This window comes from Erythrolamprus reginae, chromosome 9 (genome assembly GCF_031021105.1).
Source record: "Erythrolamprus reginae isolate rEryReg1 chromosome 9, rEryReg1.hap1, whole genome shotgun sequence".
NCBI lineage: Eukaryota > Metazoa > Chordata > Lepidosauria > Squamata > Dipsadidae > Erythrolamprus > Erythrolamprus reginae.
Window position 1 is genome coordinate 49,904,914 of NC_091958.1, and position 14,566 is coordinate 49,919,479.

The following is a 14,566-nucleotide window of genomic DNA, read 5'->3' on the forward strand; positions in this document are numbered from 1 at the left end:
TCTCTCTCTCTCTCTCTCTTTCCATCTCTCCCTCTTCCTTTCTCTCTCCCTCTCTATCTCTCCCTCTTTCTCTTTCTTTTTTTCTCTCTGTCCCTCTCTCTTTCTCTCTCCTCTCTTTCTCTCACTCACTCTCTTTCTAACTATCCCTCTTTGAATCTCTCACACTTTCTCTCTCTCCCCCTCTCTCTATTTCTCCCTTTCTATCTCTCCTCTTCATTTCCCTCTCCCTCTCTATTTCTCCCTCGTTCTCTCTTATTATATCGATCGGTAAAGTCTCGTGTGCTGCTGCGGGCCAGTTAAAAGACCTCAGTGGGCCGCATCCGGCCCGTGGGCCGTAGTTTGGGGACCGCTGCCTGAGCTTGATCATTGGTCCATTCCCTTTGGCATTATCCAACTCCCTTGCCCCATTTCCATAAGACGGAAAGCAATGGGGCAAAACCCCAACTCCCGAAATTTTTTTCTAATCAGGATGGGCCTCAAGGAAGCAAGCGACCCATTTTTCCCCCTCCAACCCTGCTTTTTGTGAATGCCTAAGAAAAGGGGAGAACCTACAGACCCTACAAGCAGGCCTTGTAGAGAATTTTAGCCAGGGAAGCATCTTAGCCGTCTTTGACAAACAGCTGTTGAGCTAACATTGCCACGCTCGCAAAACAAAACAAAACCCGGCAAAAATATTTGTGGATTTGTATCCTCTGATGATTAGATGGGCAGAGTGGATGGGCTGCCCCCTCTCCTCCAATTCACATGGAGTCCCTTCTGTGACCCTGTTCTGTCTGGCACGGTTAATTATCAGTAATTAATCCTCATTGAAGCCTCGGAAGCAAAGTCACTAGGTATATTTGTCTGTTTACAAATAAACGTGCTGGAAACAGCAATGAAATCATAGGAACGTCAGTCCGACTGCCAAAAGTCCACCATTAACAGCACCGTTAATAACGAGAGCGTCCAACATAAGGTAATAAATTCAAGTCATTAGTTCTCGGTGTTGACAGGTACGCACAAATGCCTTCAAAAACCAGGATTTGAGGATTGCAGAAGGATTTAAGAGAGAGACTCTTTGGCTGCTAGTTCTTTCTATATATATATAGGAACACTGAACTTCTGCACCGTGATTTCCCCTAATCTTCCATTTTATACTTTCAGTGATGACAAGCATTGAAGTATTCAACGCCTAGATCTATGTTGCTGGAGATATTCTTGTCTCACACGCAGTCTTCTTACCCTAACGTCTAATATTGGGTCCACAATATCCCCCTGCTTATCTGACTCCACCATTACCAAAGCTGGGGGTTCGGCAGTCTCTGGAGGTTCCCCAGGCCCTCACTCTCCCTCACTCTCACTTTCCGATTCCTCTGGTAAACACACGGACCCAGTTCATTCTCCTCAAAGTCTGTGATCAAAGGAGCCGGATGCGAGCCAACCACAACAGCCCACCTTGTCTAGTTGGAAATCATGTAGCGGTCACCATGCCTGTAACTGTAAGGAATCACGCTCGCTTGCTCCGATTCTGGATCGCATCTCGTTCAGTGAATGGGCATATCACCAAAGTTGCATCAGGCATAAGGTCTAAACTTTGCTTTAATGTGACACCGAACCGTTTCTCAGAAGGGGAGAGGGGGCAAAAAATAAAATAAATCCCTACGATTATTTTTTTCCTTTAAAAAAGAGGGGGAGGGGACAACGGGTGGGGAGTTTAATGGGAGGGGTGGGGAAAAACCAACTCTTGCTTTAAATAGAATTTACAAAAGTGCAGTATTAATTTATAGCAGAAAGGCCATATCTTGTAAACTGTATATAAAGCAGGTTTTTTTTAAAAAAGAAAAACAAAATTGGTGCAAAAATGTCTGTCGGTTTTCTGTCTGTTGCATTGGGGGTTTTAGGGAGGGGTGGGGACACACACATCCGATCCCTCTTGGTGTGTGTGTGTATGTCTGTGTGCGAGTGTGTATAAGTGTGCGTCCGTGTGCATTTCTTTCCTTCATTGCTCGCAAGCCTTCCCCAATTCAGCTTGTGCAGAGCACCGGGTTCGAGAAGGCAGCCTGTAAAAGCTTTGGAGTCGAGTGTGCTATGAATTATGTCTCTTAAACCCCGGGGTATGTTTGTCTTATTCTTTTCCCCCCTTTTTTAAACCACAGGTCGTCCTCGGATTTTAAATGTCCACCCTCCATCTGGCTCTTTGCATTAATCTATCTTGTCCCAAGCAATCCATAGGAAAAGAGGTTGGGGAAAAGGTTGGTCCCAAGCTTTTGAAAACTGCCAGGTTGATTGGACAAAGGCAGTTTATTAACCTTGGGGAGGGGTAGGCAAAGTTGGCTCTTCTATGACGTGTGGACTTCAACTCCCAGAATCCCTGAGCTGGCACAATTGGCTCAAGAATTCTGGGAGTTGAAGTCCACACGACATAGAAGAGCCAACTTTGCCTACCCCTGACCCTGGGGAAGAGTTAGCTGCTGTTGCGTTGATGTCTCAACATCTAATGTCTTGGGAGTGGGAATCAAATGTTTAATTTTTTAAAAAAACCAAAACCTTCCCAGCTATGGTGCACTCAAATGTTCTTTTTATGCATTCATTTTTGACAAACTTGATTCATATCTATGCAGCCAAGGATTTTTTTAAAGCATTTTATTTTGTCTCCCATCAAAGTGTTGGATTTAGTCTGCAAAACAAACCTGATTTTTATTTGCAGTTTCCAATCTTAGCGGCATTCAAGACATTATTTTTTTGTGTGTGTGGGGGGGGGTTGTGTTTGTGAGTAAGAAGACCAATCTATCCAGATTGGTAATACAAGGTGGCTTTTTCTAGAGAACTGATACGAAGCTTCCATCATCCTTAACAAAGTTTGGGGGCCAGACTGCATGATGGGAGTTGTAGTTCCAAAATTTAGGAAAGCCAAATAGAGTTTTTTGCCTTATTTGACAAGATAGATAACCAATCTATCCAGAATTTATTGAAGTAACATCTCCCAATTAACTCCAGTCGGTGAATGCCACTGAGAATTATAGTTCAATGCCTCGGAAAAAAATATATCAGAATTTGCTTTCTTTATTTTATTATCAAATAAAATTTGTTATTTAATACCCCTTTTTGGGAGCACGTTCATGCCAACCTTCCCCCAGGTGGCTTTTTCTAGAGAGTTGATACAAATCTTCCATCATCCTTAACAAGGGTTGGTGGCCGGACTGGGTAACAGGAGGTGTAGTCCCAAAATTGAGGAAAGCCAAATAGTTTTTTGCCTTATTTGACAGGTTTAGCCACAGTAGCCTGCATCCAATACAGTGATACCTCATCTTACAAACACTTCGTCATACAAACTTTTCGAGATACAAACCCGGGGTTTAAGATTTTTTTGCCTCTTCTTACAAACTATTTTCACCTTACAAACCCACCACAGCCGCTGGGATGCCCCGCCTCTGCACTTCCGTTGCCAGCAAAGCACCCATTTTTGCGCTGCTGGGATTCCCCCGAGGCTGCCCTCCATGGGAAACCCCACCTCCGGACATCCGTGTTTTTGCGATGCAGGGAAATCCCAGCAGTGCAAAAACGAGCACTTTGCTGGCAACGGAAGTCCAGAGGTGGAGTTTCCCAGCGAGGGGAGCCTCAGTGAAATCGCAGCATCGCAAAAACACAGAGGTCCGGAGGTGGGGTTTCGAGGACTTCGGTGTTTTTGCAATGCTGTGATTTCACTGATGCTCTCTTCGCTGGGGAGCCCCACCTCTGGACTTTTGTTGCCAGCAAAGTGCTCATTTTTGCGATGCTGGGATTCCACTGCAGCATCACAAAAACACAGAGGTCCAGAGGTGGGGTTTCCCATGGAGGGGAGCCTCAGGGGAATCCCAGCAGCGCAAAAACGGGCGCTTCGGCTGGCAAAAGGGGTGAATTTTGGGCTTGCACGCATTAATCGCTTTTCCATTGATTCCTATGGGAAACATTGTTTCGTCTTACAAACTTTTCACCTTAAGAACCTCGTCCCGGAACCAATTAAGTTTGTAAGACAAGGTATCACTGTATATATTTACAGCAGTTAAGTCTCCTCTAGGCATTTTCTTGCAAATTTCACTTTCTAGGCCATTTTGGAGAAAGTCAACTTTTCCCCACTTGTCAGCTGATGTTCAGTGTGCTGTTGTTAGAAGTATGAAAACTTTGTGAAGGACACACAACCTGAAGGAAACGACATTTCATTGAGATATTTGCTTCCCTGTACAATTTTAAAATACTTGGGCTTTGCAGTGGCCTCTTCCCCTTCCGCCTCCCACTCTTATTTCCCATCCTGCAACTCCAAAATAATTGTTTTTCTAATCGGTTGGAGGGGTGCATACTTTTCTTCATTTTCTTTTTTGGCGGTTAACTTCCCAACAAATTGTTAATACAGACTGTATAAAATGGACATGATTTTCCTCACTTGTATTTTTGTTATTGAGCAAGTTTATCAAAATAAATTCTCTACTGAAAGAAATCCACCTGGCTCGAATGGCTTTTTATCCACCTTTTGTTACTTCAATCCTTTTTTATTTTTATTTTTTTAACACCGATGGTCGGTTGTGGCAAACCCATCCTTAGGGCTGAAGGGCTTTCGGAGAATGAAAAGCTTTAAAATACACAAGCTAAGAGCTTTCTGACAAAATTGAACAGCAGCAGTAACTGAAACTTCCAATTATATAAGTGTCTGGTGGGTGGTGGTTGTTTTTTAAAGTGGATTTCCGGGTTCTAATAAAAACGATGAAACCATCGAAACAAAACTCAAAGCTTCTCTTTTCCTTCTCCAAGATAGAATAGATAAATAGATAGATAGAATAGAATAGAATAGATAGATCCCCTAGATTTAGTCTGGAAAGAGTTGGGGGGGGCTATAAATTAGATAGATAGAGATAGATAGATAGATAGATAGATAGATAGATAGATAGATAGATAGATAGATAGATAGATACATAGATACATAGATACATAGATACATAGATACATAGATACATAGATAGATAGATAGATAGATAGATAGATAGATAGATAGATAGACAGAAAGACAGAAAGACAGAGGGATGGATGTTTAGCTGCCCAGCCTTTTTCTTTCCTGCCCTTCCCTTTCCCTCTCACCCTTTCTTCTTCCACCTCTTTCCCTTTTCTCTCCCCTTTCTTTTTCCTTCCCTCATTTCCTTCCCTTTCCCTTCCCTTCTTTCCTTTCCCTTCCTTTCCATTTACTTCCCTCCTTTCCTTTCTCCTTCCCTTTCCCTTCCCTTCTTTCTTTTCCTTTCCTTTCACTTCCCCTTCCTTCCCTCCTTTCCTTTCTTCTTTCCTTTCCTTCCCTTCCCTTCTTTCCTTTCCTTCCGTTCTGTTCCGTTCCCTTCTTTCTTTTCCTTTCCCCTTCCTTCCCTCCTTTCCTTTCCTTCCCTTCTTTCCTTCCCTTCCGTTCCCTTCTTTCCTTTCCTTCCGTTCCGTTCCCTTCTTTCTTTTCCTTTCCCCTTCCTTCCCTCCTTTCCTTTCCTTCCCTTCTTGCCTTCCCTTTCTCTTTCCCTTCCCTTCTTTCTTTTCCTTTCCTTTCCCCTTCCTTCCCTCCTTTCCCCTTCCCTTTCCCTTCCCTTCTTTCCTTTCCTTTCCCTCCCTCCTTTCCTTCCCTTCTTTCCTTTCTTTTCCTTTCCCTTCCCTCTCCTTCTTCGCCACCCCTCCCACCCTTTCTCTTCCCCCTCTTCTCCCTTTCTCCTTCCTTCCTCCTTCCCTCCCTCTCCGATGGGAATGGTTGCTTCCGTTGCTATGGGAGATAGAATACACAGGGCCAGCTGGAGACTAGACCTGGAGGCCCGAAGTGCATCAACTTGCGCATGGAAGAGGTGTGCGAGAGGATGGCAGACGCCTGGTGAGTCCCACATCTCAGATAACCTCAGCTTGGGACGATGGGTGGGAAGAAGCCAGCTTGGAGTTGAGGAGGGCTGTGAAAAGGGGGGAGGGGGAGGCAACTTTTATTGACTTCTCAACAGTTTTAAAAAGTGGAGGAGAATTATATGCGTCTACAAGCATCGGTGCCGCCTTGCAAGAGAGGCGTGGCTTGGGCAAAACTGCTTCCGCAGGGGAATAGCAACTAAAAAAAACCCCCCATCTCAATTCAGGGGTGTCCTGGGAATGGCCGGCCCCACTAAGTTGCTAAGTTTTTGGAAAAGTAGCAGCATTTATTTTACTGGACGTGTCTTGCATTGATCAAGGACCTCAATCAAATTTCTATCTGGTTAATTAGACTGAATACACCAGTGTCCAAACAACAAACCAAAACCCATTTATTTATTGCAAAGTGCTAAGGCAGAATAATGAGGTTTTGTTACTAAAATAATGATAAAAAAGAGTTCGGCTAATTGTTCTAAGAAAAATGTGGTAAATGCACTTTGATCCCCATTTTTTTTCTGCTTTTGAAATTTTACATTTAGCAACAATAAAAAAGAAAAAAACTTTTGTTATATCATTTCTCTTTCTCTCCCTCTGTCTTTACCCCTCTCTCTTTCTATCTCTCTTTCCTTCCCTCGTTCTGTTTCTCTTTCCCTCCCTCCCTCTTTCTTTCTCTCACCCCTCTCTGTCTGTCTCTCCCTCCACTCTCTCTCTCTTTCCCTCCCTCTCTTTCTCTGATCTCTCCCCCTCTTCCTCTTTCCCTCCCTCCCTCTTTCTCTCTCTCTCCCCCTGTTTCTCTCTTTCCCTCCCTCTTTTTCTCTGATCTCTCCCCCTCTTCCTCTTTCCCTCCCTCCCTCTCTCTCTCTCCCCCTCTTTCTCTCTCTCTTTCCCTCCCTCCCTCTCTTTTTCCTTCCCCCTCTCTCTGTTTTCTCTCTTTCCCTCCCTCTCTTTCCCCCCTACCTCTTTCTCTTTCTCTCCTTACACCCCTCTCTCTGTCTTTCTCTCCCTCTCTCTCTTGTTCCCTCTCTAGATCAGGGTGTCAAACTCAAGGGTCCTGGGGCTGTCCGAATCTGGCCTGGGGGGGCTGTCCCAGAAACAGCAAAGGACCAGTCCACGGTGCCTCTGCCAGTAAAAACAGCTCAGGAGGGCCGTGCATGGTCACAACGGCCCTGTTTTTGGCCACAACGGCCTCCTGCAGCCCTCTGACAGCAAAAACTGAACTCTGTTTCACTAGCAAAAGGCTAGCAACACAAACTGAAAAACAAAACGAAAGGAGAAATGTTTCTTCCCCTTTTGCATTTGGGGACGCAAGGAGGGGCAGGAAGGGAAAATGGGAAAGAGGAAAGAGAAAAAAAGACGGGAAGAGAGCAAGGAAGGAAAGAAAAGAAAGAAAAGGGGAAGAGTGAAGAAAGGAGAAGAAAGGAAAGACAAAAAGAAGAAGGGAAGAGAGCAAGGAAGGAAAGATAAGGAAAGAAAAGAGGGGAACAGTGAAGAAAGGAGAAGAAAGGAAAGACAAAAAGAAGAAGGGAAGAGAGCAAGGAAGGAAAGATAAGGAAAGAAAAGAGGGGAAGAGTGAAGAAAGGAGAAGAAAGAGGAAAGACAAAAAGAAGAAGGGAAGAGAGCAAGGAAGGAAAGAAAAGAAAGAAAAGAGGGGAAGAGTGAAGAAAACGAGAAAGAGGAAAGAAAAAAAAAGAAGGGAAGAGAGCAAGGAAGGAAAGATAAGGAAAGAAAAGAGGGGAAGAGTGAAGAAAGGAGAAGAAAGGAAAGACAAAAAGAAGGGAAGAGAGCAAGGAAGGAAAGATAAGGAAAGAAAAGAGGGGAAGGGTGAAGAAAGGAGAAGAAAGAGGGAAGGAAAAAGAAGGAAAAGAAGGCGATTATAATGAGAGGGAGGGAGTCTTAGCACTTGGCCACCACAGGGCCCCCCGACATGAGTGACGGTCGTAAGCCTCCAGGACCGTCCTAAATTGAGGATTAACCATGATGGAAAGTCCGGATTAGTAGCGTAAGCCAAGCGTAGTGCCAACCCGTTGTCTCTCTCTCTGCCATTTTGCAGCTCAAGGTGACAAGATGTTATTTTATTTTTATTTTTCTTGTAGTGCAAATTTGGACTCCAAGGCCACATCACCCAAAAGGCAGAAATCATGGCAGGACGTCCTTATCCCCGATTCCGTGGGTGACCCAGGGTTGCTAGTCACCCACATTAACCAAGCGCACGATTTAATGGTAAGTGAAGGATCTACTACTCTTTCAGTAAATATTATTTGACTGAAAGAGTAGTAGATGCTTGGAAAAAACTTCCAGCAGACGTGGTCGGTCAATCCACAGGAACTGAATTGAAACATGCCTGGGATAAACATAGATCCATCCTAAGAATAAATACAGGAAATAGTATAAGGGCAGACGAGATGGACCAGGAGGATTTTTCTGCCGTCAATCTTCTATGTTTCTATGAATATTCCTGTTCGTGATGGATGCCCTAATTCAGTCATTTATGAGGAGCTCCCTGTCGGCACGTACTCAAACAAAGACAACACTGACCCCCCACGTTTATTTATTTGTTTGTTTATTTGTTTGTTTGTCCAATATACAAATACATAGGAAGAAAAATAGACATGTAGTAATATATATAAGGGTAAAAGTGAACTTAGAGGAGAGGATATATGAAAGGAAGAGAATATATATGATAAGTGAAAGAAAGGAAAGACAATTGGACAGGGGACGAAAGGTACACCAGTGCACTTATGTACGCCCCTTACTGGCCTCTTAGGAACCTGGAGAGGTCAATCGTGGAGAGTCTAAGGGAGAAATGTTGGGGGTTAGGGGTTGACGCAATTGAGTCCGTTAATGAGTTCCACGCTTCGATAACTCGATTGTTGAAATCATATTTTTTACAGTCAAGTTTGGAGTGGTTCATATTAAGTTCGTAATTTACAGGGCGGCAGCAAGGGTGTTGTGCGCATGTGGAAGGGGAAGGCATTGCATCATGGGTGTGGGTGTGCACGCACGCTATTGCAAACAAGCCAAATAAGGTTCACCATCCCTGGGTTAGAAGCTGATCTCTACTATCAAATTCTGCAGATATCCCTCAACATACGACCGACTGCAAGGGAGCCCAAAATTACTGTTGTTAAGCGAGACCATTATTAAGTGAGTTTTACCCCAATTTAACGACTCATTAAGCCACATTTGAAGAGCCGTGGTGGCGCAGTGGTTAGAATGCAGTACTGCAGGCTGACTTCCGGCTGCCTGCAATTTGGCAATTTGAATCTCTCCAGGCTCCAGGTTGACTCAGCCTTCCATCCTTCTAAAGTTGGTAAAAGGAGGACCTGGATTGTTGGGGACCATATGGTGACTCTATAAACCGCTTAGAGAGGGCTGTCAATTACTGTGAAGCAGTATGTAAGTTTAAGTGCTACTGCTACAGTACAGTGGTACCTCTACTTAAGAACGCCTCTACTTAAGAACTTTTCTAGATAAGAACCAGGTGCTTGCCTTTTCTTAAGAACCATTTTGTACTTAAGAACCCGAGCCTGGAAAAATTTCCCAGGAAGTTTGAGAGCAGCACGAAGGCCCGGCCAGTTTCCTGCCATTCCCCCTTTAATCCCGGCCACCTCGGGCTTTTCTGGGCGGCCAGAGGAGCCTTTCGGTGGCGCTTAAGGAGGATTTGGCAGCCCAGAGCGAACGGAGTGTTTTCCTTTCTCTGGGCACTTGGAGAGGGAATAAACCACTTCTCTGCGGCGACTCCCTCACGCTGCCTCCCATACACCCTGCGCGAGGTTGCCTCCCAGAGCGTCTGGACGCGGAAAGGCAAAAGGGGGCGCTCACCTCACCTTCTTCCTTCGGCAGCGACTGTCCTCCTCTTCTTCTTCCTCCTCCTCCCACCCAAATTCCGAGCTTTTATTTCTTTCCTAATGGATTTGCACGCATTACAGTGTTCCCTCGATTTTCGCGGGGGATGCGTTCCGAGACTGCCCGCGAAAGTCGAATTTCCGCAAAGTAGAGATGCGGAAGTAAATACACTATTTTTGGCGATGGACAGTATCACAAGCCTCCCCTTGACACTTTAAACCCCTAAATTGCAATTTCCCATTCCCTTAGCAACCATTTAGATTATTACTCACCATGTTTATTTATTAAAGTTTATTAAAAAAAATATTTATTAAAGGCAGACGAAAGTTTGGCGATGACATATGACATCATCGGGTGGGAAAAACCGTGGTATAGGGAAAAACCCGGCAAACTATTTTTTAATTAATATTTTTGAAAAACCGTGGTATAGACTTCGCGAAGTTTGAACCCGCGAAAATCGAGGGAACACTGTATTTGCTTTTATATCGATTCCTATGGGAAAAATTGCTTCTACTTAAGAAAGTTTCAACTTAAGAACCTGGTCATGGAATGAATTAAGTTCTTAAGTAGAGGTACCACTCTATTTGCTAAGTGAATCACTGAAGTTGCTATTGCTAACTGTGGTGATTCACTTAATGACAAGAAAGGCAGAAAAACTCCCTTTGCGTCTCGCCTAGCAACATAACTTGGGGGCTCAATTGCAGTCGTAAGTCGAGGACTGCCTGTAATCCCACATGGTCTTATGTTTGCCTTGATGCCTGTTCCTGGTTTGCCCACAGCGGCTGAAGAACACGGAGGCGATGTTTGCTAATTTAAAAGCCACCGACGATTGGATTCAGGTCTACAGCTTGGCAAACTTGCAACTCTCACTCGAGGATTTGATGAAGAAAGGCAGCGCTACCATGTAAGTGTGAGTCCCATTTGTGCGCAGTTCCTTGCGCCTGTGATGACCCATGGCAAGGCACCACCGACGCAACACTGTCAGGCTCACTGTGGGATGTTTTCCTTTAGGGATGCGGACAATATGGTGGAGTTCACGGAAGAGGAGGTCAACGGTTTCGAATCTGAACTGCAAATGTGAGTACCCCATTGTCAGACTGAAGGCAAACTGATGTTCAGTGCCTAAAAACCTATGATTACAACATCAGACTCCTTTAAAAAGCCAAGGAGGATCTGTAGAGTCGCCTCTAAGCCGTTTATTTTATTATTCCTACCTAGGGGACCGTCTCCTGCCTCATGTATCTCAGCGGCTGGTTAAGTCCCACAGAGTCGGCCTTCTCCTGGTCCCATTGGCCAGACAATGTCGTCTGGCGGGGCCTAGGGGAAGAGCCTTCTCTGTGATGGCCCCAGCCCTTGGGAATGAACTCCCTCCGGCGATATGTACCGTCCCCTCCCTCCTGCTCTTTCGTAAAGCTTTGAAGACCTTCCTCTGCTGGCAGGCACAGGGGCCGTGAGCGATGAGATCGTCTCAGGCCAATATTGTGAATGATTGAATTGGATGAATGTGGATGACTGTATATGGGGTTTTAAGAATTTTTATTAATTTTGTACAATTCTTTAAAAAAAATAATTAGATTTCTTCACATATATTGTCTGCATTTATGCGCCACCTTGAGTCGGCGGCATAGAAATCTAAATAATGATGATGATGATAACAATAATAATAATAATAATAATAATAATAATAATAATAATAATGAAAGAAAGACAGAATTCTTGTCAAACTGATTCAGGGAAGAGGTCATACGAAATAAGTAAGCTAGCATTAGCATACTAATTTGTTCAATTTATTCTGCATCCCAAGGTGACAATATGTATATGTGTGTGTGTGTATGTGTGTGTGTGTATGTGTCACACATTTTTGCTGAAAATTTGGAAATTAAGGGAGACTAGGATAGATCTATTTCGACCTTGTTTTGGCCGCATCAGCTAGCCATACCCTCTCACTGGGACTTGAACTTGCAGTTTTTTGCCTTGCAAGTCAGAAAATTAACCTCTAGGCTACATTATCCAATCCCTTCAGCTTTGTACCAGGGAAAGGGTTATCTTATATATATATTTAAATAGCATATTATTTATATTTGCCAGTTGTGTGTGTTATGTTTTATCTTCAGGGCAATCGATCTCTATGACAAGAGGATGCGTTGGCTTCTCCGAGGTTCCAAGAAGGTAAAAAAAAGGGTTTAAACATATTTGTAGTCAATAGTGAATATTAAAACCCTTTGCTACTGGTTCTCATTTTTCAGGCTGTTTTCCAGGTCTGAAAAACAGCTGTAAAATAGCCTTAAAACAGACTGAAAATAGGCCAAAAATGCCCAAAGAACAGGCATGCATGTGCTGGCCAGCTGCGCGCATGCCAGCACATTTTGGTTTGGGTACTTGGTGCCGAAAAGGTTTAGAAACATAGAAACATAGAAGATTATGGCAGAAAAAGACCTCCTGGTCCATCTAGTCTGCCCTTATTCTATTTCCTGTATTTTATCTTAGGATGGATCTATGTTTATCCCAGGCATGTTTAAATTCAGTTCCTGTGGATTGACCAACCACGTCTGCTGGACGTTTGTTCCAAGTATCTACGACTCTTTCAGTCAAATAATATTTTCTCCTGTTGCTTCTGATCCTTCCCCCAACTGTGGGCCTTCTCCGGGTCCCGTCAACTAAACTAAACAATGTCGGTTGGCGGGCCCCAGGGGAAGAGCCTTCTCTGTGGCGGCCCCGACTCTCTGGAACCAACTGCCCCCAGAGATTAGGACTGCCCCTACTCTCCCTGCCTTCCGTAAACTCCTTAAAACCCACCTTTGCCGTCAGGCATGGGGGAACTGAAACACCTCCCCCGGGCATGTTCAATTTATACATGGTATGTTTGTGTGTGTGTTTGCTAGTAAATGGGGTTCTTTTTAAATCTTTTTAAATATTTTAAATCTATTTGGATTTGTTATGATTCGCTGTGTCTTGTTGTGAGCCGCCCCGAGTCTGCGGAGAGGGGCGGCATACAAATCTAAATAATAAATAAATAATAAATAAATAATAATAAATAAATAACCTCAGATTGTGCCCCCTTGTTCTTGGGTTCACTTTCCTATTAAAAACACTTCCCTCCTGGACCTTATTTAACCCTTTAACATATGTAAATGTTTTGATCATGTCCCCCCTTTTCCTTCTGTCCTCCAGACTATACAGATTGAGTTCATTAAGTCTTTACGGATGAGTTTGATGCTTAAGACCTTCCACCATTTTTGTAGCCCGTCTTTGGACCCTTTCAATTTGATCCATCTCTTTTTTGTAGGTGAGGTCTCCAGAACTGAACAGAGTACAGTGATACCTTGTCTTACAAACTTAATTGGTTCCAGGACGAGGTTCTTAAGGTGAAAAGTTTGTAAGACGAAACAATGTTTCCCATAGGAATCAATGGAAAAGCGATTAATGCGTGCAAGCCCAAAATTCACCCCTTTTGCCAGCCGAAGCGCCCGTTTTTGCGCTGCTGGGATTCTCCTGAGGTTCCCCTCCATGGGAAACCCCACCTCCAGACTTCTGTTGCCAGCAAAGTGCTCATATTTGCGATGCTGGGATTCCCCTGCTGGGATTCCCCTGCTGGGATTCCCCTGCAACATCACAAAAACATGGAAGTCCAGAGGTGGTGTTTCCCATGGAGGGGAGCCTCAGGGGAATCCCAGCAGCGCAAAAACGGGTGCTTCACTGGCAACGGAAGTCTGGAGGCGGGGCATCCCAGCAGCGGTGGCGGGTTTGTAAGGTGAAAATAGTTTGTAAGAAGAGGCAAAAAAATCTTAAACCCCAGGTTTGTATCTCGAAAAGTTTGTATGACGAGGCGTTTGTAAGATGAGGTATCACTGTATTCCAAATGGGGTCTCACCAGCGCTCTATACTTTGGGATCACAATCTCCCTCTTCCTGCTTGTTATACCTCTAGCTATGCAGCCAAGCATTCTTGGCCATCACTGTTTTAAGGTCTTTCCATTTCTTTCCATTTTTTCTTCTCCTCCCACTCTAGATGTTTGGCGTCATTCAAGGAAACAAACTTGGAGTTCTGATCGAAACATCCAGCGTAGATTATGGATCAGAACTGCAAGGACTCCAAATGGATCTCTTGGTAAGTATTTACAAGCAGTCCTCGACTTATGACGATGGTCGAGCCATTGCTACGCATGACAGCTGTTTCTCTAAATTTTGGCTAATTAAATAATCTCTGCAACTATCACATTTTTCAGAGTGTACGACGCACCTTAGTTTTGGGGGAGGAAAATAGGGAGGAAAATCTACCTACCATCTGGCTAGCATCCCAGATGGACCGTGCTTTTGAAATTAGATGGACCATGAGGTCTTTTTCTGAATATTCTTTAAGTGTGTGGACACACCAGTGTATAAGACACACTTTGGTTTTTGGAGAGGAAAATATGAAAACAAATCTACCTAGCAGGTATTCACCTGGCTAGTGTCCTTAGTCTGGTCAGCTTCAGCACATTATTTTATCCTCTGGTTAGGGCTGAAAAAAAATATCCGGAGGGAGTAGCAATGAAAACAAGCCTGCAGAGACTTAGGGCTGGAAAAAAAACTTCTTCAGAGTAGCAATGAAAAAATCCTGCAAGCTGGGAAGATCGTTAGCACCCGGTTAGGGCTGGAAAAAATAGCTTCGAAAAAGCTACATTCAGAATATAAAACACACCCAATTTTTCTGCCTCTTCTAGGAGGGAAAAGGGCACATCTTATACTCCGAAAAATACGGTATTTAATTAGTCACATGATTATTAAGTGAATCTGGCTTCCCCATGGACTTGGTCAAAAGGTCACAAGGGGGGGGGGGTGTCAATTGACCCTGGAAGCCATTCCCTTAGAGA

At 44.1% G+C, this 14,566-nt stretch overlaps 2 protein-coding genes across 10 annotated transcripts in view; both read left to right on the forward strand.

Moving 5' to 3' along the window:
• The window catches only part of MOSMO (modulator of smoothened), a 34,583-nt gene extending 32,922 nt beyond the window's left edge, over positions 1–1,661 (forward strand). The window contains exon 4 of the transcript XR_011559852.1: positions 1,144–1,661. The gene's annotated coding sequence lies outside the window, so the exon portion shown is untranslated. The remainder of the gene's footprint in view (positions 1–1,143) is intronic.
• Positions 1,662–5,764: 4,103 nt separating this feature from the next.
• Positions 5,765–14,566, forward strand: part of VWA3A (von Willebrand factor A domain containing 3A) — a 72,251-nt gene continuing 63,449 nt past the window's right edge. For 8 of the 9 annotated variants that reach the window (XR_011559854.1, XR_011559859.1, XR_011559857.1 and 5 more), the window contains exons 1-6: positions 5,765–5,845; positions 7,962–8,088; positions 10,494–10,618; positions 10,726–10,791; positions 11,829–11,883; positions 13,723–13,821. Coding sequence is in view for 3 of the 9 variants with exons in the window: in XM_070761192.1 (XP_070617293.1) it covers positions 5,811–5,845; positions 7,962–8,088; positions 10,494–10,618; positions 10,726–10,791; positions 11,829–11,883; positions 13,723–13,821 (507 nt within the window). In the remaining 6 variants the exon portion in view is untranslated. The remainder of the gene's footprint in view (positions 5,846–7,961; positions 8,089–10,493; positions 10,619–10,725; positions 10,792–11,828; positions 11,884–13,722; positions 13,822–14,566) is intronic. The other variant, XM_070761193.1, reaches the window with a different exon arrangement.